Source organism: Erithacus rubecula (assembly GCF_903797595.1).
Source record: "Erithacus rubecula genome assembly, chromosome: 9".
NCBI lineage: Eukaryota > Metazoa > Chordata > Aves > Passeriformes > Muscicapidae > Erithacus > Erithacus rubecula.
Genome location: NC_136660.1, coordinates 7,048,044 through 7,073,369, shown reverse-complemented (window position 1 = coordinate 7,073,369; position 25,326 = coordinate 7,048,044). Strand labels below are relative to the sequence as shown.

General features: G+C 37.3%; 1 protein-coding gene across 2 annotated transcripts in view; it reads left to right on the top strand.

Annotated features, from left to right (window-relative positions):
- BICC1 (BicC family RNA binding protein 1) overlaps nt 1-22,731 on the top strand; it is an 88,793-nt gene extending 66,062 nt beyond the window's left edge. Inside the window, exons 4-21 of one of the 2 annotated variants that reach the window (XM_079313274.1) lie at nt 721-800; nt 1,951-2,109; nt 3,060-3,113; nt 3,920-4,114; nt 5,026-5,277; nt 6,465-6,596; nt 7,488-7,674; nt 9,036-9,194; nt 9,566-9,762; nt 10,053-10,194; nt 11,269-11,425; nt 12,557-12,719; nt 13,727-13,766; nt 14,425-14,579; nt 16,273-16,423; nt 18,030-18,190; nt 18,622-18,721; nt 19,852-22,731. In XM_079313274.1, coding sequence (XP_079169400.1) covers nt 721-800; nt 1,951-2,109; nt 3,060-3,113; nt 3,920-4,114; nt 5,026-5,277; nt 6,465-6,596; nt 7,488-7,674; nt 9,036-9,194; nt 9,566-9,762; nt 10,053-10,194; nt 11,269-11,425; nt 12,557-12,719; nt 13,727-13,766; nt 14,425-14,579; nt 16,273-16,423; nt 18,030-18,190; nt 18,622-18,721; nt 19,852-19,982 — 2,615 coding nt within the window. In that variant the 3' untranslated portion in view covers nt 19,983-22,731. Of the gene's footprint in view, nt 1-720; nt 801-1,950; nt 2,110-3,059; nt 3,114-3,919; nt 4,115-5,025; nt 5,278-6,464; nt 6,597-7,487; nt 7,675-9,035; nt 9,195-9,565; nt 9,763-10,052; nt 10,195-11,268; nt 11,426-12,553; nt 12,720-13,726; nt 13,767-14,424; nt 14,580-16,272; nt 16,424-18,029; nt 18,191-18,621; nt 18,722-19,851 lie in introns of both variants that reach the window. The other variant, XM_079313273.1, reaches the window with a different exon arrangement.
- Nucleotides 22,732-25,326: the final 2,595 nt, after the last annotated feature.

The following is a 25,326-nucleotide window of genomic DNA, read 5'->3' as shown; positions in this document are numbered from 1 at the left end:
AATCAGGTCTGTACTCTCTGACCTGGTGCATATTATGGGATGTAGAACTGCACCTGCTAGCTCAGCCCAACACCTTGTGTTGTATCAGGGCAGAGGTCTGATAATTATCATGTAGAATCAATATTTTAGATATCACTGGTGGGCAAAACCCACCATCAGCTGGTGTTCCAGCTAATTTATGTACTTGAACTTCAGCAATTTGTTTTAATAAAGTGTCCTTTAAATTTCATTTGATAATTGCAATCAGAAAACTTTGGATGGAGACACCTTTAGTGCCAGGTTAAAACTGCAAAGGATATTTGTAGATACTAGTTAAATACAAGGAAGTGATGATGAAGGAGGGTTTTATTTTAATGGGCTGCCAAAAAGCTTTGAGCTTGTTACTTTTGGTTTGAGAAGGTATGGTGGCTTAGCTATGTAATTGCATTGCAGACAATGTTTATGATACTGTGATATATGTTTGGAATTTGATTTCTATTTATTTTAAGTTGATTCTCATGTTTTAATAAGTTTATCTGGTAATCCTAATTGTGGGGCTGAAGGGATAGAATAAGAAATTTTGATCTTCATCTGAATCCCAAAGGAATTGGGATACTACCACTGTACTGGTGGTACAGTTTATCACTGGATTATAAATAATGGGCTCAAATTTATTTTAGCAGTGAGAATTTTTTTATAGCTATTTTACTGTATTTTTTTACAAGTTTATTTCTTTTATAGATCCCCATATTAAAGTTTCTGGAAAAAAAGAAAACGTTAAAGAAGCAAAAGAGAAAATCATGTCTGTCTTGGACACAAAAGTAAGAAAACTTTCTTAGAATGACACCTTAGTCCCTAATTTTGTAGTGACATTGATCTCTTTAATGGACACATTTCAAGGGAAGGTATTTATGGACGCTCTGAAGCAAAGTCTCCAGTAAATGTCTTGCAGATGTTGATATTGGTGTATACCCACATATTTAAACATTTTGCAAGGAAAATACTTGCTTGAAGCAGCTTTTCCAGATCTGAAGTATATAGAAATAATATTTCCAGCCATATGGCTGGAAGCATAAGTGATTTGTTCATTGAATTGGGGTTTTACTTCAAAATCTAAAATACAGCTTCACTGCAAGCAATAGATTATGCAACCACTTCAGAGAACCTAAAATTTCGTTTCTGTTTGAAATTTGATTTTAGGAGCATTTGTGCCATTTTATATTTAACTGTTACTCTGTTCTCACGCTCTGAAACATGAGGAACAGAATTTCTAAAACATCTAGATTTTGGCCAGGGATCTTTTCTGTTCATCAGATATTATTTTCATTCAGCAGCAGCTCTTTTGGGGCAATGTGTAGCTGTATGGCACCTTCCATTTCTCTGAGCAGATTGCCAAAAGGAGCACTCAAGTAATAAGCACCACTTTTAGAAAAACTATTAACATTATGATGAGCTGTTAACAACAGAGCTTTTAAGAATAGCTGTAGTCAGTGTTTGTGTATTTTAAAAATTCATGTACAAAAAAAAATTATGGAAGGAAAAACACCACTACTTGGTCCCATGGCTTTGATTTGCAAAGTCTTCATAACATGATAATTTCAGATCAAACAAGGGCATGTGACTTCAACTGAAAGAACACAGAATTAAAAGAAATTAGAATAAATTACAAAACAACACTTAAGTGTCACAGTTGATGAAAGTTCAGGGGTATTTTAACAGCCTTAGTCATTTTTTGAAGATGCCTCTTTGGGGTATTTATCTCCATATTATTTCCTCACTAGAAAGAAAACAAGACCAAATTAACATCCAACCAATTCCTGTTAAAAATCATTCTTGAGTAGAAGTTAAGTAATAGAAACAATTCTTTGGAAATATGATTTTGATGTCATTTTTGAAGTTACATTACTTTTAAAAACTTAAGTGCTAAGGTTCTGCTATGATCAAGTCTGACTTTGGGTGCTTGGTTTCCAGAGCAATCGGGTAACCTTGAAGATGGATGTTTCACATACAGAACATTCTCATGTGATAGGTAAAGGTGGCAATAATATTAAAAAAGTGATGGAGGAAACGGGATGCCATATCCATTTTCCAGATTCAAATAGGAACAATCAAGCAGAGAAAAGCAACCAAGTAAGTGTTGTTTAATACTGAGCCCGTTTGTATTGTAATTCCTGAGAATATAAAACATTTCTTAATTTCTCTCACCATGGGTTTTTTGGGAATGGTGTGTTCATGTTCAGGGAAATAGACTTTTGGTGCTTACACTGTGTGGAAAGTACAGGGCTTCCTAAGTGAGAAATCTGTAAAAACAGATGGAAACCATTTGTGATGGCTCATGAATAATTTTAATTTTTGTAAGCTAAAATTACTTTGTGCATACAGAAGTCAGCAACTTAGTGTGAATGGTAGAGGAGTTGTATGAAAAAAAATCTGCTTTTGAATTTTTTTTTCCTTTTCAATACAATGACTTACTCAGCATACTGATTTTTTTTTTTTTTCCTCTCTTTTGGGGTGCTTTTTCCTTGTGGTGTAACTTAGTTGAAAACTAAACTTAGCAAATAGCCAGCAGAAATGAATGTCTTATTGTAAGAGTTCAACTTCATTAGAATAAGTCAGTGAGCCTGAATTGTACACCTTTTCTAGTGCTATTATTGATGGAATGTTTACTTTTAAGTCTCTCAGCCTTGTACTTAAAATTTCTACTTGTGCATCCTAATGGCAGCTAAGAAAAATGCAGTAATTTCAAAACATTCAAGAAAATGCACTGTTGTCTGAATATTAGCACTGAGCATATGTATACAGTAGTAATTCCATTATTTGACCTAAACAACTGTATTTTTGATGTATCCCGTTTTCCTATCTTAAATATATGTAACCTAAGATGCTGTAACAATTTTTAATATTGGCTGTAGTTCTCAGCTAGTGTTTAGAGAACAATTAGGATGTCAGCAGGTGTGAAAGGTGTTTTTTTTCCTTAGATTTTTTTTTTTTCTTCTAAGGAGAGCACAGCTATCTGAATAACTTTTCCATGCCTCACTTGAAAATATGATCCAATGTTTTTGATACTCTTGCTTTTCCAGGTGTCTATTGCAGGACAGCCAGCTGGAGTGGAGTCTGCAAGAGTCAGAATTCGGGTAATGCTCTAGATCAGTGGAGTGTCCCTTTGAAAACACCTGTCAGGGAAAAAAAAAAAAAGCATAGTTTTGAGAACCCTGGGGTTGTCTGCCCCTGTTTGATGACAGCAGAAATGTAGAAACAAATGTGAGCATCCATATGAGAAACATGCCAAGGGTATTATAACAGTGATTCACATTCTGGCCGAATTTTTAAGTGGCCCAAAGTGGGTCTTGAACACGAAGTCTACACTCAAAGCAAGATGTAAATTAATTCCATACTGTGCAGAGAATTGCATCTTAACTTACCCACCACAGATGGCCTGTGGAAACTCAGGCATCCTATGTGAATCTACGACTTGGGAAAGGCAATTTCTACTTCTCACATTTCAACTATTTTCATGTATAATTTGTGTAAATAATCCAATGTCATTCTCCACTTGTAGCTATTTTCTATCTTTTCCTTTTAGTTTCAACTCTTATGTGTATTTTGGCATGGGTAATGAAAAATCAAATAAATTACCAGAAACTTACTGCAATTCTTTAGCCAGACATGTCACCCAACCTTATTCCAAATGCTCCTGCTATTTTGTGCAAAAAATCCTATTTTTGTGCAAAAAATTATTTCTGCAAAAAATCCCCACTCTATTATCCCTGGAAAAAGAGGTGACTTTTTCCAAGTGTCAATATATTTTTATCCATGAACTCTGGGCAGAGTATGTTTTGCCAGCTAAATCATCACTGACCAGTACATTATGATTGAGGAATAAAATTGTTATCATGTGAGTATGGATCTGGTTTTCAGTATCTCTTCATTATTGCTGCAGGAGCTGCTTCCATTGGTACTCATGTTTGAATTGCCTATTGCTGGAATTCTCCAACCCATCCCAGATCCTAATTCTCCGACCATTCAGCACGTGTGTCAGACATACAACATTTCAGTTTCCTTCAAACAACGCTCTCGAATGTATGGTGCTACAGTCATTGTCAGAGGGTCACAAAACAACACTAGTGCTGTGAAGGTAATCTCTGCTCTTAAGAAGGTTTCTGAATGTCATATCTATAGTTTGTGTATCTAAGATGGTATATCTTGCCTCATCAGCTTATGTTAATGTATGATCACTTGTAAACCCTGAGGGTTTGAATTTTTTCCTGTACTTACACAGGTGAAGTGTAAAAATGCATAGAAAATAGTTTTAAGTTTAGGATTTAGCATTGTTGGATAATCCAGTGTTCACTCCTGCACGCTTGTTCAGGTTCTCAGCAATTCTGGAACATGTGCTGGTCTTACCCATCTTTTACTTAAAAAAAATGTAAATAAAAAGCACAAATACACCTCCCATCTTAAATTGTTCATGCTGAGCTCTTCCCAACATGCACACAAATATATAACCTTGAAAATTACCCAGTCAGTCAATAAAACTGATCTTGTGAATCCAGCGCTTGGATATGTGAATTTGGCAGCCAAGGCTATGAACTGCCAGGAGCCTGTTCATCTTAATAAAGTAAAAAAGTGTTCCTGTTAGGAACTGGCAGTATGAGAGATTGATATGGTTGCAGATGGGTGTATCTCAAGCCAGTAAGAACATCTGAGCCCACAGAGGCAATTTTTGCAAGTAGTGTACCTACCCAGATAAATCTCTGTTGACTTTCTGACTGCCTTTGTGGCCACAAAACATCTGTTGGGACCAGAGCATGTGGCATTGTCTTGCTGCCTGTTACAGAGTGGCAATTAAATGCTGCATTTGGTCATAAAATGGGAGTAGTGAGCAGAGTTTAGTGCATTTGTTATCTTCAACAAATCAATTGTGGTTTTAAACCCAACAGTGTTTTCTCTTCTCGCCTGTGGAGTGCATTGCAAGCAAGCAAGCAGTCCAAGATGTCCTTTTGTGTGTTTGTGAGTGTCTCACTGGTCTCTCCCATTTCCCCCCAGGAAGGAACAGCCATGCTGTTGGAGCACCTGGCTGGGAGCCTGGCCTCTGCAATCCCTGTGAGCACACAGCTCGACATCGCAGCGCAGCATCATCTCTTTATGATGGGTCGAAATGGCAGCAACATCAAACATATCATGCAGAGGACTGGTGCTCAGATCCACTTCCCTGACCCTAGTAACCCACAAAAAAAATCCACTGTCTACCTCCAGGGCACAATTGAGTCTGTCTGTCTTGCCAGGCAATATCTCATGGTAAATACTTTCAGTGAAACTTGTGTGAAAAAATTGCCAGATCATGGAAAATCTGCTTGCTCTGCATGTGTTTACAAGTCACATGTAAATTAGCCTTAGAGAGGAAGGATTGCCATTCACACTGCAAATAGATGATTCAGTTTTTGTCAGGGTTTTGTCAGTGTTTGTAGTTATTGAAAACATTTGTAATCTCTGGTAAGGGGACTTGAAAAATAACCTTGGTAATATAATTGCAATGTAAGTAATTTAAACTTACAGTAACAATATGCCTCTGAGTAGAGGCAGATTTCTGAAATATTCTGTGGGTGTTGGGTGACGGGCTGTGTTTTACTTTGCCAGCCTACCTTTTCTATGTTTGTCAGGTGAATAGGTTTATTTTGAGGGAAAATGTCAGGAATTCCTTAGTTTCCATGTAGGCACGTTTCCTACAAAATTGGAAAATAATTACTTATCTTGATGTCTTACATTCTTTATAGTACCACAACCACAATTCTATAAGGTCTTTTATATTTAAAATAGCTCTCGTAAATATCACTATTTATAGAGATTTTTGGTATCTTGTTCTTTAAACTTCCCAGGAGACTTTAGCCATTATTTTAGTACTAATGTATGTTATAGTTAAACATTATAACTATATATATGTTTTAAAATTTTTTGTCTTTGTGAATATTGAGGAACAAAATATGCGTGGACTGGTCCATTCAATTCTGGGAGTTTTTACTCTAAAGCTTTAATATTTCAAGTGTGTTACAGATGTTATCCATATCCCTAGAAAATATTTATATAGCTGATCTGGAATGGGGAAGAGAAAGGTAGAAGTTAAGACTTAGGCAACGGGTGAATTACAAGTGTGCTTCTTTATTTCAAGCAGTTTAATGGGAGACTTTTAGTATGGGTGTCCTGCCATCATTTCCTGACAAGACTGTTCTGACTGGAATGTCAAATATTCAGCAGATCATTTCACCCTTGTTCTACCATACTCTTTAGTCAGAGTCCCAGGACAGGAAGATACACCTCTATTCTCACATACAAGGAAATGCCTTTCCTTAAAATTTCATCCTTGCTATTTTCTCTGAAGTTACATCATGATGTGCAGATGAATGTCTATAGCTCATTTTATTGCTACCATTTTTGTGGGAAAATGGTTTGTTACAAGTGCTAGGAATATTTTGTGCCTTTTTTTTCAGGGTTGCCTTCCCCTTGTGCTCATGTTTGATATGAAGGAAGAAATTGAAGTAGAACCACAGTTTATAACACAGCTAATGGAGCAATTAGATGTATTCATAAGCATTAAGCCTAAGCCAAAACAACCAAGCAAGGTTTGTGCAAAGCTGATATTTTCCTTTTAGGCTTTCATGGCAAGTTGTTAGAGCTGATGAGTCGATGTGCATTCTTCCCTTCCAATTTAACAGATCATAAACTTGTGAAAGCCATATGTATTCTCTGCTTGAAATATCAGCTCTACTTTAGGGTGATTTGACTTTCATTAAATGATTAATAATAAAGAAATGAGCTTTTGTATAGAATGTGTTAATAAAGGCAGTGGGAGGTGTTTATTGTGAAACATTTAGGCCAGTATGGATAGGGGACTCTTAAAGTTACCTGTGTTGTACCAAATGCCAAAGCAGGCAAAAGTTTTAAAATTTTAATGATCATTCCATTGTGCCAGTATGTGAGCTTCCCTGTGTAGGAATATATAAAATTAATGCCAAATAATGGTCTGTAGCAGATGTACAAGAAGCAATGGGGCTTTGTAATTTAATTTTCCAGAAACTTATTACCTTATTCTCAGACAGCTATGAATTTAATACCTACATTTAATATGAACAACTGGGGTTTTGACCACTTCAAGGTATAAAGCTCAGGTAAAACAGAAGATAAGATATTAATTATTGATTCAGTTATCTAACTCTTCAAGTGCTTAACATTTAGTCTACCAAGTACCACCAAGGTACTGTAGTAATTAATTTTCTTAGAGAGGTCTTACATCATTCTCACTGCAAATCCTTATGAAATCCCTTATGAAAGTCTTATTCTTCTGAACTTCAGACTCTTGAATTTAAACAGTTGCTAATGGGTGTTAGCTCATGCTGTCTCACACTGCTGTGGTTGTCATAGCCGTGCAAGGGTGTGAAGAAGAATTATCTGTGTTATGAAGAAGTGTTACTCACTGATTTTCCTTTTTTTGTTGTTGTTTTCTTTCCCTCCAGTCTGTGATTGTAAAAAGCGTTGAACGAAATGCCTTAAATATGTACGAGGCACGGAAATGTCTCCTGGGACTTGAAAGCAGCGGAGTCACCATCGTATCAAATCCCTCCACTGTCTCATGCCCTGTTGGTCTGTCTTGTCCTGGCTTGGATATTTTGTCCTCAGCAGGACTAGGACTCACTGGGCTTGGTATGCATTCATTATGTTTAAACTTCCTTTAATATAGTTTTGTTTTAAACTTAATTCGCTTGTACTAGAAAAAGAGGACCAGATGTGTGTTTTGCATAAAAAATTGTGTTAAAGTGTTAGAGAATTACAAAAGCCTCTGACTTCTCAAGGGCTTGTTTTTATCAAACTTCTCCAAGGTGTTTTTAATTAGATGCAGGAGCCATCCCTGTAGAAAAATCTCTGGAAGTGAGGGAGGGAAATGCAGGTGAGGCAGGGCATGGGTTTTACAGGCTCTTTGGCTGTGTGATGTCTCAGACTGTCCTGAATTTGGGTGGGTACTTAAGCCTGGCAACAGTACTGGAAAAGTTAATATAGCAAACAGCACATTTCAGGGCAGTATCTCACTGTAATTGAGGGATCCACATGCTTCTAGTTTAGAACTTACCAGTAGGAAATTTAGGATAAAAATTAGATTAGTAAACGCCTTATCTTAATTTTATAGAAGCTGTTCATAGTCCAGACTGAAATTACCATTTTATTTTCAAGCTCTGCAAACATCTTTGTATCAGAAACATATAGATATGAAAAAACCAAGTAGTCCCAGAAGAATCTAGTGGCAAATCTTGACACAGGTCCTAGGAGCTCTGAGTTCTCATGTTAGCCAGCATTGTCCCTGATGACCTGCCATGCAGGAGTGCTGCATAGTTCCATCTCACACAGGAGAAAATGTTTGTGCCATTTGATTGTGACTTTTAATGCTGCTTCTGTGACCGTTCTTGTCACACTGTACTTCGTGAGTCTGGGATTTTTATCTTTTCAGTGTGTAGGGCTGAACTGCTTTGTGAATGCTTTTACACAAAGAGCTGGTTTGGGGAATGTTTCAGGAGTGATCCATACATTTGAGAGTTGACTTGCAGCCCGTATAGAAGGTGCAAAAAGAAATTGAATAGATGTTAGTGTGTGAGTAGTGGTTGATTCACAGAACCTTCTGAGAAAAAGGTTACTGTGTGAAATGAAAGAGAGATGGTGCAGTGCAGTTGCTTTCATATCTCTGTGATGCTGCTTTGAAACAGACCATCAGAGGCAGCAGAGGGGATACAAAGGGGCTGACAAGCAGCCAGTGCAGACTCTGGTGTAACAAGAGTTAGGGTCCAGTAGGAGGACATAAAAGATGTTCCAATACTTCTTGGATGTATGGATGCCCAGTTTAAGAACAAGAATCTGTAATGTGCACCAAAAGAACAGCAGGTTTAATGTAAAAATTAGTTTATGAAATACAGGCTGGTGCAAATTAGCAGGGGTTTTGTTTCTTTTCAGTTGTTACTTTTGTGAAAAATGTTTTCCTGTAAGTCTAAACTAAATACTCGCATAATTTTTTGCAGGCCTTTTAGGTCCAACAGCCTTGTCAGTCAACACCTCAACAGCTCCAAACTCTCTGTTGAATGCCCTTAATAGCTCTGTGAGCCCTTTGCAGAGTCCAAGTTCAGGCACGCCCAGTCCCACATTGTGGGCAACATCTCTTGCTAACACAAACACCACAGGTCAGTAGAAGTTTAATGTGAATTAAATGAACTGTGCAGCACCAAGTCATTAGAATTGCAGTTGACAAGTCAAGATTAATTAATTCTTTGTAACCTTAATTCCTGCACTTACCTTAGTACGGATGAATAGATATGCAAATTTAAGGTTATAACTTACTATATGACATGCTGTCTCAGGCAGTGTTTTCATCTGTTTTATGTAAAAAACAAAGTTAACCTACCCAGATGAAGCTTTATGGTTTTGGCATGCAATTCTATTGGAAACTTTTTTGTAATGTATCATAGCTACATAAAGATTTAGGTCAAGTTGTGTAATACCAGAGGAAGTTAAGTGAGACACTTAATTAGAACATAACCAAATTTTGTTACAGGTTTTTCTGCTATTCCACACCTAATGATACCATCTACTGCCCAAGCAACCTTAACTAGCATTCTGCTGTCTGGAGTGCCTCATTATGGTCAAAATGCTCCTTCTCCACCACCAGGCTTGACTCCTGTTGAAGTCCATGTTAATGGCATGCAGTCAGAAAGTAAAAAAGGTTCACCTTCTTTAAATGGTCATGTAAAGGTAAGTGATACTTGCTATACTGGAGAATCCAATTTCTTTGTATTAGGCCTCTACTTAGAAAAGTTGGAAGAGAAAACTAGATATATTAGATTTATAAAGTTTCTAAGTTTAAAAATACACACAGAGTTTTCAAATATTATTTAAAGATTGAGAAATAGGACATTCAAACATATTGTTCTGCTCTACCAGGAATGAATTTCTCATTCTCCTGCACATATAGAAAGGGGAAATTGTTTCAATATTTCTTTAAGCATAAGAATCACTTCAGTGATTTGTGACAATCTTTTCAGGCCTCGGCTATCAAGTATGCTGCACTGTCTGCCACATCACTGGGAGAAAACGTGTTGAGCACAAACCACAGTGATGGAGTAAGGCAAACAAGTGCTCATGGTGCCTCAGAACAAGTAGCTGCCAAGGCAAATAGTGAAGAAGGTGAGATTTTGATGTTGCATTCCTTTGTCTGGTACTGTTTGTACAGTCTGTGTACAGTTCATGATACAAAAATATCACAGTATTCTTTCTGCATTGGTTTTGCAACCATGTTAAAGGAAAATATTGCTGGATGTCCCAGATTCATTGTCAAGGAAAGTAAATAGAACCTGTAGAAACTGAGCTGTACTGTTGATAGAAACACCTTAAATCAACATAAATGTGCTTGCAACATTTTACTTATTCCCTAGGAGCAGAGGGAGATAACCTTGGAGGATTTTAGTATTTTTTTACAACACCTTAACTAAAATCTGCTGCTTTAAATGATGCTTTATTTTTGCTTTTTAACGAAAGGAGATAATGTCACCAAGAAGGTTTTTTTCAGAAAATTATGTAGATCTAACCTAGATGATGCTGTGAGACAATTTTGTGTGTTTTGCAGCAGCATTTCAGTTATGCTGCCTTTTAGAAGCTATGTACTTAACTCCCTCCATCATTTTTTGAGGGGAGGAAAAGCCAGCTCCACTTCAACTTGTGCAAATATGTGTAAAGGCCTTGTTTCCCTTGTCAGTACTGATCAAGGAGGTCATCACTTATTTAGGGCTGTGGTCATGTGAAATGCTAATTTGAATAAAAGGTACATTGCCAATTTAAGGTGATAAATATTTCTAAAAATATGTTCTAAAGCTATTTGAACATGAAGTGGGGGTAGTTGGCTATTCCAGTAGAAGTTACCTGAGCACCTAGCAAAGTCTATCGAAACTGGGTATAAAATCAGATTTCTTCAGAATACTTAGTCACTTTGAATTGTCAGTCTTCACATTTGTTATTAATATTAATTAAAATAAATATTTGAAGAAAGGAAATACTTCATGTAACTACTATATATGTGAATACTGGCACCTTTTTTTGTGCATTTGAACTTGCACATCTTGACTGCTTCATCTTGATCAAATAGCTATCCCTGAATACAGTCCTGTAAGGAGGAAGAGGTGGTTTTCTCCTAAGGATTTTCCCTCAGAAAGCTCCTAGAGCACATCAGGGTGGTTGTTTAACTCTCTTTTCTTGGCCTCATAGGTTGCAATGATGCTTTTGTAGAGGTGGGCATGCCTCGGAGTCCATCCCACTCAGCAAGCACCAGTGAGCTGAAGCAGATGATGAGCTCCTCCAAGCAGGCCTGTGCCAAGAGACAGACGGTGGAATTACTGCAGGGCACCAAAAATTCCCACTTACAGTAAGCTGAGCGTATAAACACAGATTACTGGGACTTCCACAACATAAAATTGCTTCACATTTTTGTGCACAGAAGGGATGGTTCAATCATAAGATACTCAGAGAACTGATTTAATTTGGCCTTGAGTTTTCCATCACATTAGGCATTCATATAGCCCCCCATTTGTCTGATAACTGCAGACTTTCAATGCTTTCTGTTCATCCTGTTTGGTTTTGGGTTTGAAAAATGTCTTTCCTCTTCTACAAAAGAATGGAGATCCTAGTTAGAGGAACTTTCATTACCTGTTTCTAAAGTATACACTTTTGCATTCTCCTCCTTTATTGCATGCTTAGAGAATAATTTCTGGTAGCTTTTTCCTTTTGTGTGTACCTGAGACTGTTTTCTTCTTGGAAAAGCTGTGTTCAGGACGTAGCAGTATGTTCTCAAACACTTGTCTTAGTGATGATTTTGGTTGGGTTGGCTCTTTAATGACCCAGCAGTGGGAAAGGTTTGAGTCATAATACATCTTGGCAACACAGGTTTGATTCTTGAGGCAGTGTTTTTGTCCAATGTACTCATGTTGTCACTGTTTGTTTGGGAACTGTTTATCACCACTCTATTGCTTCATTTATTTACACTATTAAGGCTATGACGTATTTCATTAATTCTGCTTTCACAGTTTAAAAATCGAAGGAATCAGTTTCTAAAACATGATCCTCTTTTGAAGTGAATTTATACTGTACTAGAGTAGGCTTAAAATGTGGCTGAGTTTAGGGAAAAAAATTGCACTAAGAGGTAATGTAGGCATATAAGACTGAAGCTGTGAAAGCAAATAGGACCTATGTCAACTTTCTTAGTCCCTGTTGTGCAATCTCTTTGTATCTTACAACTATGAACCTGTTAGAGCAGCTGCCCTCAGCAAGGCTAAAGGCGGTGTAGGTTTGCATGCAATAATTCCAGACAGCTCAAAACTGAATCTATAAGCTATACATATTGTTTGGTAGTGTGGGAAGGAGAAACACTTGCTTTCCTCCATGAGAGGAAGGTGCAGGAGAGCCGGGAGGTTTGGAGCTGTGCGGAAAGGCCGAGATGCTGCGCGCGGGTGCGGCGGGGCGGGGCACAGCCCGCTGACGGTGCCTTGTCCCCCAGCAGCGCGGAGCGGCTGCTCGCCGAGGCCGAGCTGGGCGCCCCCGAGAGCCCCCTGGCCGACAAGAAGGCGCCGGGCAGCGAGCGGGCGGCAGAGCGGGCGGCGGCCGCGCAGCACAACTCGGAGAGAGCGCGCCTGGCCCCGCAGCCCGCCTTCGTCAACATGCAGGTGGGTGTCCCTGCTGGGGCCAGGCTGCGCTCAGTCGTGCCGATTGCGGTGAAAATTGTGTGGCTGAATTTGTCTCCACAAGCATCGTTTGCCTGTTAGAAATCTTATATTTTCTCTTGGAGAGAATTATAGCTACAAAAAACACGTTACTACTTTTCATATGCAATGACAGCTTGGTCAATTACAGCCTACAAATATAAACTACTGCCATGTTACTGCAAATCTCCCCAAAGGGAAAGGAGACCCTTTAGACTGTCAGGAAGCAGTAACAGGGTTATTTTCAGAATAGATCTGTTGAAGTGTGCATATAACCAGACTGTATGGAGTAGTGGAACAAGAGAAAGGTGAGTGTTTTGCAACCCTTTTGCTTAGTTATTCCTTAAGCCTGAACTAGGCTAATACAGCATTTTTGTGGTTTTATATTTCCTAATTTGTAAGTCAGCAAAGGGTAGCTTGTTTGATCAAGGGTGTTTGAACTCCACATCTTCCATTGATGTAGGTAGAATATAAGCAAAAGTTCTTTAAATTCTCTCAAAACCTAAGATCTTTTTCTTTCACAAGATGAGTGCATGGAGGAGAACCAAATCTAAAGGATTATTGAAAACAGTTGTGGTGCCTAGATTTGCAAAGATATTTCTCAACAGTACAAAATAGGTAATATGTTTTAAATGCTCAGAACAGATAGTTAAGGAAGAGAAACTATGCTTGACAGATACCTTATTAAAAAAAATTGAAGAAAAAGTTGTAAGAAGTTTGTAAATACTGCTGCAGCCTCACACATGGAAATTAGATTGTTATTTAAAATCTTTATCTATGTTTGGGTGAACATTTTAAATAATTAGGGCACTAACTGGGCTACATGGAGTTATTGTGCAGTATTTCAGGGTTCTTCTAGATATATTCAGTGCTCACATTGAAAACCTTTGTTTTTGCAGAGATGAGTGAGTACTGGAGTGACATTTAGTTAGAATGGCAATTAAATTATCTTCTGCATGTTTAATTTTTAGGCATTTGACTACGAACAGAAGAAACTACTAGCAACCAAAGGTATGTGGATGAACAGTTGCTTCTGAAAAGTTTGTTAGCATGTAGATGAAATTATTTTCTGAAGCTTCAGTTTTTAATCTGATTTTTAATAAAATCTGAAAATGGTAGTAAAAAACTTGTGTATTAGGTTTATGTTCCAAAAAATATCTTAATACCGACATAGTGTAAAGTACAGTATAAGCAGCTTGCAGATAGGATGTGTAAGTACATCCACATGCAGATGATCAATATGGTTTTCAGAGGCCTCATTGCTGTAACACTTTTCTTTGCTTGAATACAAATTAAACTTTCAGGTTTTTGTCATATCAGCTAAATGGCCTCTTATTTTAGGGAGAAATTAAGTTGTAGAATTGGTAAAGGGCTTGACCATACCTTCGACCCTGTTATAAAATAAACCAAATTGCACATTCACCAAAATAAAAATGGAAGTTCCTCTCTTTGAAGCAGATACAATTATTTTGGCTTCCATGCAGTCCTGTGGGATTGAGCTATCTTCTGGCAGAGAGGATTGCTTTAAGGGAGGGTAGGATTCAAGCTGTGTACCAAGTGGAGGTGTTTAGGGTTTGCTGGGCTGTGGCTATTAGCAAACATCACTTCAGTATTATCCTCTCAGTACCTTTGCTAAGGCTGAGATTTACTGGTTTGTCTCTTTTTTCAGCTATGTTAAAGAAGCCAGTTGTAACAGAAGTGAGAACTCCAACAAATACATGGAGTGGTTTGGGGTTCTCTAAATCAATGCCTGCAGAAACTATCAAGGAGCTAAGAAGAGCAAATCATGTGTCGTACAAGCCTTCCATGACAACTACATATGAGGTATATAAAAGTATATGGTAATGGAAGTTTACTTTTAGTGAGTGATAGTTATTTCTCTTGAGAAATGTCTAACTTCTGTAAAAACAAAGTTTTGCAGATAACTGTTCTAAATATTTTTTTTTATGGTGAAAAATATTTCTTACACAAATATTAAGGCATATGGAATACATTCACCCCAACACACAGAACTATATCTGTTCCATAGATAAGTCACAGAGCATAGATGTCTGCTTCTTAAAATATATTTGTTTAAAGCAGCTTCTAACAACTTACAGGACCAAACACCTCAGAAGTTGCAAACAAGCAATAGGAAATTTGTAACCTAATGAGAACAGTGTGTGTATGACAGATAAACTATATAAAGTGTATCACTACATGGTGGAGGAGAACAGCAGAACAAGAATCTCATCTTTCCTTCTGTGGGCAGAACTGGAACAGCTGTTTCTGCTTGCAGTAGTCACTGGGCTCAGAATTTTCCCAGGCATAAGGCAGACAGTCCAGCAATTCTCTTTGGAGTCCTAGCATGGGAATCTTGCAGGGAATTTGTTCCTTTTTTCCTCAAAGGCATGCTGAATTTGCTTTTTAGTGTGCTTCCTTGCTGTAATTGTTCCCAGCTTCTGTGTAGACACCTTTTTCTGTTCTGCTTATATAAAATGTAAATGGTCTGTTTCTTGAAGAAGGGGACTTCCCATTTCTCTAGGATATACCTACCTGTCAATGCAAAAGAAATATTCAGTCAGGATAAAAATATGCCTCAGTGTTCTCCACTTGGAATATCAACTTTCTGAGCCATTCAACTACATGTAGTAGGCTTGGCTACACGTAATGCAGTAGTAACTAGGGGAAAGAAAAAGCTGCAACCGAAATCTGCAAATTTTTTTGGATGCTTTTCTATGTAGGTTGGTTGGGATGGGGTTTTTTCCCCAGGCCTTGATGTCTAAAATCTCTAAGTCTGTGATTCTAACCAAGAACATAGTGTTTTTTCAGGGATGTCTGTTTTCCTAAGTAGTGTAAAAGATTTCCTCCTAAGTGATGTTTTTCAACTGCAGTTTGATACAAATTTATAGAATTAAATTTTTAATTTCCACTATTTTTAGCTCATATAAGTATGTGATATCTATAACGTCGATTTCTTTTGGGTTCCCATGGAATACTGCTGCCTTGTGTTGCTGCATTCTGACCCACAGTGATGAGAGTTGATAAGTATTTCACAGGTATATGAAAATCTATTTAAAAAGATGCCAGACAAAGCAACTACAAATTCACAAGGCATTGCAGAATTGTTGTAATATTATGTGCAAGACTGTTGTGAAGTAGTGTGTTCTTAATCCACTTATCTTCTGTTATGTTCTCTTCCCTATGAAGGGATGCAGTCAATAGACTGCTTTGTCTAGAATTTGTGTGGGAATTGGTTACTGTGGAATGTTTTGGAAACAAACTTGGAAATACCGAGCAATTTGTTTTGAATCATGGTCTTTAAATAACTCCTGCTTAAAAACTGTAAACTGCATATGTTGTTTTAAGCACACCTGCTGTTTTCGTGTCCGGTTTGCGATTATTTGACTATTGATCAACTGCCAAAAGAATGTTTGTGAGCATTAAAAGCTGCTTTTTAAGTGAGCTGCTTCAAAGAAAACATCTGAGTCACAATGAAAGCTCTGTTTTCAGCCCAGATTTTCTGTGTGAGTTGCAGGGTTCCATGTCTCTCTCTCGGTCCAGCAGTCGGGAGCACCTGGGAAGTGGCAGTGAATCTGATAACTGGAGAGACCGGAACGGGCTTGGACCCACCACTCATGATTTTGTCTCCTCTATTGGCAGCCCCAAAAGGAAACAAAACAAATCAGGTTAATAAACTCTTACTATCTGATTCAACGAAAATAATCATACTGATACCGGTATTTATTTTGATATGAATGTATTCTGACTTCACTAGGGATGTAAATTACTGACACCTTGTAAATAGTTACTTCTTTAAAAAATTGAGAAGTGTAAGCTTGTGTAACGTAATAATACCAATAATGGTCCAAAAGGAAAACTTTTAAGGGTATTTTTTAGACACCAGAAATCCCTGCTGAAAACTCTTTGACATCATGGAGTGGCATTTTCAAGGTGCACTGAAATTAGACCTGTAAAAAGGCTTATTTCTAGACCACTCTCATTCTGCTCTGTGGCTGATGCAGCATCCTCCAGGGTTTTATTGGGCTTTTTGCTCACTGGTGAAGTCATAATCTGTGCTGAAACTGGATTTTTAAAGCATGATTCTCCTCATGGGGATAAAATTTACAAGAACATGTAGTGACAGGACAATAGGGAGTGTCTACAAAGTATGTTTAGGTCTGATATTTTGATAAAATTTTCCCTGTGAGGGTGATGAAGCTCTAGCACAGGGTGCCCAGAGAAGCTGTGGCTGCCCCTGGATCCCTGGAAGTGTCCAAGGCCGGGCTGAACAGAGCTCTGAGCAGTCTGGGATAGTGGAAGCACATGGCAGGGTCTTGGAATGAGAAGATCTTTCAGGTCCCTTCCAACCCAGGCAGTTCTATTAAAAAAAGCCTCTCCATGTGTTCAGCATGGTCTAGCATGATTTCAAATACTGTTTTCTGTGAATACAGGCTGTATGTTTTTCAATTACTTTTATAACATTGTTTGAAGTTAACTATAGAAAATTTTTAATTTGTAGAACTCTTTGAGATTTTATTTTTTTAGTAAGTTAATAAATGCCTTTCTGGAAGAGTGAAAAGTGGAGGCAGAGAATACTAAGTCCTTACTACCTATCTGCTTTATGGGGAAATAAAGACCATGGCTATTTGTACTTTTGTTGTTGCATTTTCTTTTAACAGTAAATAAACCTAAATCCCAAACTAAGAGTACACAGATAATAAAATTTAAACATGGTAAGAAAAGATAGTTCCAATTATAGAAAATATTTATGGTTTTAAAAAGCACATTAGTTGAGCTATGAATGGCTGTGCATTGTATTCTAAGAACTATAGTATTCAAGAACTAGAAATGACAAGCTTATTTGAAATCAATCTATTGATGTTTTCAACCTAACCAGACAAAAATGGAAATTCTAGGTTAGTTAAAGTAATTAAGAATTTAAAATGGTTTATATGTGTGTTAGAAGAAAATTAAAAACACAAATACGTTGGCAGTGAAAGACAGTGTTCTATGGCAGCTGTAGCTTTCCCAGAAAATAAAATGCGTGGATAAGGGATAAAAGAAGCAGTGATGAGTTGGCTGGACAAAAGTAGGTCTATAGAAAACAAACACTGCAACTTAACAAAAAAATTGCTTCATGCTGTTTATTCTCTCAGTCCACTGAGAGGCTATTTTTTTCTGAAAAATAAAGATTTAAATATTTGTAAATGCAATAATTTAGCTGTATATAATGCTGGTGAAAAACCATGTTCTTCTGTGATGTGTCTGAAAAGTGCACTTTTTCCCTTCCAGCTGAACACTATCTCAGTAGCAGTAACTACATGGACTGCATTTCCTCACTGACAGGAAGCAATGGCTGTAGCCTCAACAGTTTGTTTAAGGGATCTGATCTGCCTGAACTCTTCAGCAAGCTTGGTCTGGGCAAATACACAGATGTATTCCAGCAGCAAGAGGTTGGTGTTCAAGAGGCACCTTTGTGTTGGTAGGATGTTTTCCAGCAGTAGTTGTTCTGTCTCTTCACCAAAAGCCACTTAGAACTCACTTTGTGACAGAATTTTCATGAGCTGCTCTTTCAAAGCTGGAGCATTCATCTTACAATCATGGTAAATACTCAAAACCTCAAGACTCATAAATAAGATTAATTTATTTTCTCTGCTTTTCCAGAAATGGTTACTTTTTAATTTCTCCTCTGTCAGAAGTGTAGCAAATTGAGCCACTGTGTTGAAGTGGCCATTGAAAAGCCATGATGGCTGTCTACAAGAGTAACTGTAAAGTGGAGCAGGGGAAAAAAAAGGAAGCTATTCTGAACCACCTTTATTCCTTAATACTTTTGTGGAAAGACTTGTTTTGAAAATTTTTCCTTTTTTTTTATTTTTTATTCTAGATTGATCTGCAGACATTCCTCACTCTTACTGATCAAGATTTGAAAGAGCTGGGGATTACCACTTTTGGTGCCAGAAGAAAAATGCTGCTTGCAATCTCAGGTAAAAACACAGAATACCATTTATTGATTTTAAGCACTATTTGTATTCTTTCTCAAATTGCGTGTTTATAGCCAACAAAGGAAAAAGCCTTGGAAAGACTGAAAAGTAAGACTAGAGTCTACAGAGATAAGTAGCATTAGCTTGCCCCTCACCAGAGGTGCTTAAACCCAGGCTTTATAGAGCTTTCCCATTACCTAATAGCAGCTCACTTGCACTAGTTCTGTAAAGCTGGAGCTTGGTAGGAAGTTCATATCACACCAGATTGTGAAGTTTTATGCCCCAAAATCGTGGGTCCATGAATCTCTGGGATTACAGGCACTGCAGGGTCTGAAGATCACTTCATACCAAGTCACAACTGGCATTTTCAACCTTTTTTTTAGTCCTGTCCTCCATTTTATTGATCAATAGAGCAGTCATCCTACTGGGAAAAAGTGCCTATTTTTAAAAGACTTTGTAGATTTTTTGTTTTTTCATTTGTAAATGTACTTAGTTCAGTAGTGATCTTGAAAATCTGTATAATCACTCAGTGATTTGTATCTAGCACAGAGTTTGCTTACAAGAGCAGCAAAGTGAGGAAAAGAAAAATATTTTACATGATCTATTACTAATGTGAGATTAGGGTGCACATTTAGATGAGGCGAGCATCTGTTTTTTCTGGAAGTCCTTGTTAAAATACTGCTTCAGATTTATGTTTAAAATAAAGAATTGAGAAATGCTCACATTGGTAACGAGCTTTTCTGTCCATCTCAGTCGACACTGCATGATTGTGCCTCCAGGAAGACTGCAGTCTTTGAGTATTACAACAAAAACTTCTAAAGTTTCAGCTATGTCAATTTGATCTGAGTCAGTATTGCAAAAATTATCTACTTCACACTGTATTGGTGCCAAATAAGAATTGTCCCAAGTAGATACCTGTATCCCAAGGAGGCTCTGAGTTTTAATCTGATGCTCTTATTATCCTGTTGGACTGTTTGTTAGTTGAAGGAGTACTGCACAGATATTTTCAGTGCATACCATGTCTGTCTAAAATACTTCATTCATTTAAACAGAAGTTTTGCATTTGGTTGAAACCTAAACATTAAAATGAATTGCTGATGGGAGATTTCTGTGGGTGTGCTTGACCTCTCCAGAACTGAACAAAAACCGAAGAAAGCTCTTTGACCCGTCCAACATCCGTGCCTCGTTCCTGGAAGGTGGGGCCAGTGGGAGACTGCCGCGCCAGTATCACTCGGACATTGCCAGCGTCAGCGGGCGCTGGTAGCAGGGGCTGGGCTCAGACTGCAGCTGCAAAGATGGACATGGCAATCCTGTGGACAGCCTTCACTGCACACCACCCTCTGCACTTTGGGAGTTTGGGTATCAAGGACCAAAGCGTTTTGTCTGCACAATACTGTGCCAAAAAATCAGAGAGAACACATTTTGTCGGTTGTCTTTTGAAACACCAAATGTGGGTTATGTTTTACTCATGTAGATTGGACAGAATTTGCAATAATAATAATATAGGTTTCTTTGTTTAGTATTTTATTACCTATAACTATAATGTATGCACTGAATTTTTTTACTTTATTGAATGAAGGAAGAATGAAGATCTGGGATGCCAGAGAGCATAGATTTGGCTTTATCAAGATGGATTTTTCTGGTACTGCTTAAAATAATTATTGAGGTCTTTCTGCACTTTACATGTTCTGATTTCTTGTCCTGTGGAAATTTGTTTCGCTTTCATTTCCATATCAATTTTTATATTGGCACTAATCAAAATTTTCAGGTGTTCTTACATTGTCACATCTCACTATAATGGTACTAGAAACTGTTTTTTATGCATATTTTTGTTTTTCCTCTCTCTGTCTCCCAGGTAGTTATCTGTAGAGATTGTTCCAAAATCAAGTCACTTGGTAGTGGACCAGTCCTATTCTCCTATGAAGCAGTCTAATGCTGCCTGCAATAATACTCACTGTTACAAATGCAATGAAAGACCAAAATGGACCTTGCAATATTAACCCTTTGCAGTCAACATATTTAACTGCTGCCTTTATGCTAAAACTGTTTTTAATGGTTGTCTCAAAGCAAAGGGCTATTTTTAATACCCTGCCACTAAAGGACACTTATTTATATCAGACTTTTATTTTTAGATTCTATACACCTACAATACGTGACAGATTAAACTGATCTACTGCAGATTTATGGTAGAGACCAAAAGGCATTCATCAAACTAGAGCTCTGGGCTGTCAGTTTTATTAAACAGACAACTCATCTAATTTGACAAGACAGCACTGTTGCCATTTAATAAATGACACATACTACTTACATGACTATGCATGCAGCATTGAAGTGACCTACATAAAATAGGTGTAATAGCATCTGTTTTTTTCGATCTAGATTTGTATTTGTCAGCTGCAGAAGTGTTTGAAACTCCTGAGATGAACTATTTCTGAAACAAGTTATGTTCAACAGAAAGAGTCTTTGTTATAAGTGGCTAGAGCTAAATTTTGAATTCTTATACTGTGAAAGTCCGAAAGATTTGGCAATGTTATTCCTCTGTCTTTACAGATGTTGTGTTATGGGTTGATGAAGGGTTTCGGTGTAATGAAGGAATCCATAAAGTGCCTCTTTTTGCAATGCAATGTGTAGTTTCCAAGCATTAATTGAAAAGCATTCCCATGAGAAATATTGTGAATTACCTTACCTCTACTGTAATGTATTATTTATGTTCAGTGTACAAGCCTTTTGAGATGGACATAAACCACTGTCAAGTGTTCTTAACAGAAGGCATTAGAATAACATTTACAGTAGTTGGGGTTTATGCAAAAATGGGTGAGAGAGTTTTGACACTTTCCATGGGTAATTCTTTCTTTTAAGATGAGAATGCGAAATGTTGTATGTAGAAAATTGCACACACAAAGGGAATTTAAAGAGACTATTACTTGAGGGCATAAATCATGAAGCAATAATATAAAGTCTTGTGGTTAGATAAAAATTGCTGCTCAGTGCTCATTTCAGCCATATCTACTTAATGGTGTATAACTGGATGACTTCCACTGTAGATCAAGTAGCAGCTTCATCTGGTTTTAAAATGGTACTGCAGATGTGACTGGTTAAAACTATCTGGTGCTCACACAGTTGTTCACAGCAAGTTCCTGTGCTCGATCCAAGAGTCATATACACGTGTCTAGGAGAGATTTGTGTGTGTGTTGCACAGGTAAGAGCAACTTCATGGAAACCCTCTTGGGTTTAGAACTTCTCATTCTAAAGCAATTTACACTTGTGCTTTCTTCTAAGTATGAAGATAGTTCCATTCACATGGACTATTTATGTGCTTACAGATAAGCTGTTGTTTAAATGTTTGCATTTGCAAGCCCAGTGCTTGCAAATCAAATTCTGACTCATAATTTTATAAAATATTTTAAATGAACTAAATATTCGGTAACACTTTGTACAAATTTTTCTGCAACCCCTTCTTGCTTATTTTGCCTAAACTTAAAAGAATCCAAAAGCTTTGCACTCAGATTTATAGTCTTTTGTAGGTACGTGCTATGCATCCAGATGGTACTATACTCAGAAACAGCATTAAGTTGATGTGGTCTTTTGCTGAGCAGTGTTTGTTTCATCTACACCAAAGTGAAGAATTTCCCATGAACAACATTATTTTTAGTAGGGCTTCACATGGAAAAAAAAAACCAAAAAAAACCAAAAAAAAAAAACCCACACTGGAAGTAAAGAATTTTCACTTACTTTTGATTCCACAAAGGGAATATAACAGTAAAGTGGATCGTATTGTTAGTATTTCATTATGCACAAATATTTGACTTGCTACATAAAATGTTAGTTTTAAATCTGTGCCTTAACAGTGACCAGTTATCTGTAAATATAGAGCAGATACAGATTGTATTTTTGTGGGTTGTGTCCTTTTAGTGATTTTTTTAAAAAATGAAAGTTGAAATTAAAACCTTAAAAATGGAAATTTTCAAAGCTAATCAGTGTTGCATAAAATAAATTTATATAACTCCCTTGTATTCTGATTGGTTCATGAAGTATTTTTATATAGACACAGTTCCAGGGATGCTTGCTTGTTAATAAAATATAAGAAGCAGTATTTGATATAATGGCAACATGTTTCTTTCACATGTTAATGCTTCATGTGTTTTATTGTTCTTTTTATATCAAATGCCGTGTCTGTCTAGCATTTAAGAGAGAATGCTTTTTGGGGGTGCCTCTTCTTAATCTAGGAGGAGTTAAATTATTATTGAAGGTTCAATTCTTAGCAGGTTTTAATGGTTTGGCTCACAAGCTCTGTTCTTTCTTTGGTCTTCTCATTTTAATGGATCTTTTCATCAGATTAGTAGAGGGTTGTGTGTTTTTTCATGGTAATGATGTGCTGTCACTTCCAGTGAAGAAGTGAGCAGGAAGGGAGTTCTTTCTTCAGGCTGCTGGGACATGACCAGTTAGCCTGGCAAGAGGCACAGCTGTGGCTGCTGAGGTGATGTGCACACAACAGATATAGCCAGTCCTGTCTATTTGCTCCACAGCTGCTGGTACAAGTTCAGTATTGCTCTACCTCACTCAGTGCTCTCAGGCATCTTGTTATCCCTGCATAAAATGATCTCTGGTTTACAGACACAGCTCTCCAATGGCTGTTCCTGGCTCACTGACCTTGCAAAGCCCTAAGAGTTGTTTTTCTGAATACCTCCTCCTTAGAAGTGCAGGTGTGGGAACAAATCTGTGAAGGAAATAGATCAACAAACTCTTCTGCTGAGGATAGCTGAAGGGTGTGCTGCTGAGCACCAATTTACCAACAGGACTGCTCCCTGAGCAAACTGGGCATGTATCTCTCTGCTCCCAGGCAGTGGAACAAAACTGGTGATTTTCAGTCAGAACTAAAAGTTGCATTCTAAGAAATGATGACAATGCATGAGAGAAAATGGATAGAGTTTCCAAGCTCTGTAAAGATTAAAAGTGAGGCATCTCTCTTCATTGTTGATTCCCACTCCAATCTAACAGTTGCTGAAGGGCTCTTGTTTTTCCAAAGGCCTAGAAAACACAGTTACACGAGTTTTATGAGTGCTGTTTTAAGCTGATCATACAGGTGTGGTGGGCAGGGGTGTTCACAATCTCGTGCTCATACTGTAAAGTAAGCCAAGGACTATTTGATTCCAGGCAAGTCTGGACACTGTTGGAGCTACATTTTATCCTCAAAAAAACCAGATTCCTTTGCATCACAGGTACTTGAGCAGAAGGAAGGTTTGGCTTTATTTGAAGTTACTGTGAAATTTTTGAGGGTGTCAGAAGATGCAGAAACTGGGAAACTTGTAGAAAATTTGCAATATGCATGGTTGGTGTCTGTTGTGTTGTTGACAGCTGCTTTGAAAATGGTAAGCTGTAAGGATGTGTAAGTAGGTAGGGGGTGGTATTTTAGCATGGTTAAAGATAAAAGAGCCCTTGGTTTGAATAAGGTGTAGTTGTGAGTGTGGACTGTCTTATAATCTAAAAAGCACACAATAAACTTGTGCTTAGGTATAAAATCCCTTTATTTTGGGGGGGTTATGGTAACATCTGGAGCAGAAGTAACAAGAATCCAGAAATTTCAAAAGGCTTTTTGTTAGATTATGTTTGTATTAAGGAAATTTTGAGTTTTATCTTTGTTTCCTGTGCTACAGATGTACTTTTTTTTATAGTGTTTATAATTCTAATATTTTACATGCTTTCATGAATTAGTAAAGCAGACTTTAAAGTAGCAGAACAGTCATACTTGCCAATTTTGAATATTGACTATTAGCTATTAGGATCAGTTAAAGGCTAATAATTTTTTTCCTCTCACTTTGAAGAAAGTGTACTCTTAAAGAAACAGACTCAAACAATGTAGAAAGTGTTTGCATTAGAGCATCATCTAGTGTCAAATTTCCACACTCTCTTAAGGGGTAAGATTTGGGGAATATTTTCTCTGAGAAATGCAGAATGATTCCAGATGTTGATGAAAATATGTAGAAAGATGAATACATTGTGATGGAAATTACGGAGTCTGTGCCAAAACTGTGTTGCAACTTCATGGAAACTAACAAATGGAAAAAGCAGAACATAATATGAGGAAAAAAACCCCTAAAATAATTATATCATGAAACAAAAATTTGTCACTTCTAACAATGGGCGATTAATGTTTTAAGAAATAATGTTGCTACTAATTTTATAACCCTAGGACCATAAATTGATATGGATGTTGCTACATTTCTTTGCTGTGATAAAAATAATGGTTTGTCACCCATGAAGGACAGAAGAGTTGAAGAGGCCTGAAGTGCACATGGCAATAATTTATGGTCCCAAAACTAAAGCCATCCATGGGAACTGCAATTTCATGCTGTGTATATACAGTACAGAAGTGAAGAAGATGTGAGTATTTTTGAGATTGAGAACATAAGAAACCTTCTGTAGACAGTAAATCTTGTTGTATGTTGCACATGAATATACTAAGGGAAAACAAAATGGAACCCAAGGATAATTTCCTTTTGCTTTTAAGTGAGCCAAAATTCAGATAAAATATTCAAAACTCTTTCCTTTAGCAGTTTTTCCACCATGCATCTGAACAATGTTTTTGTTTCTCAAAAAGTATGCTGTTT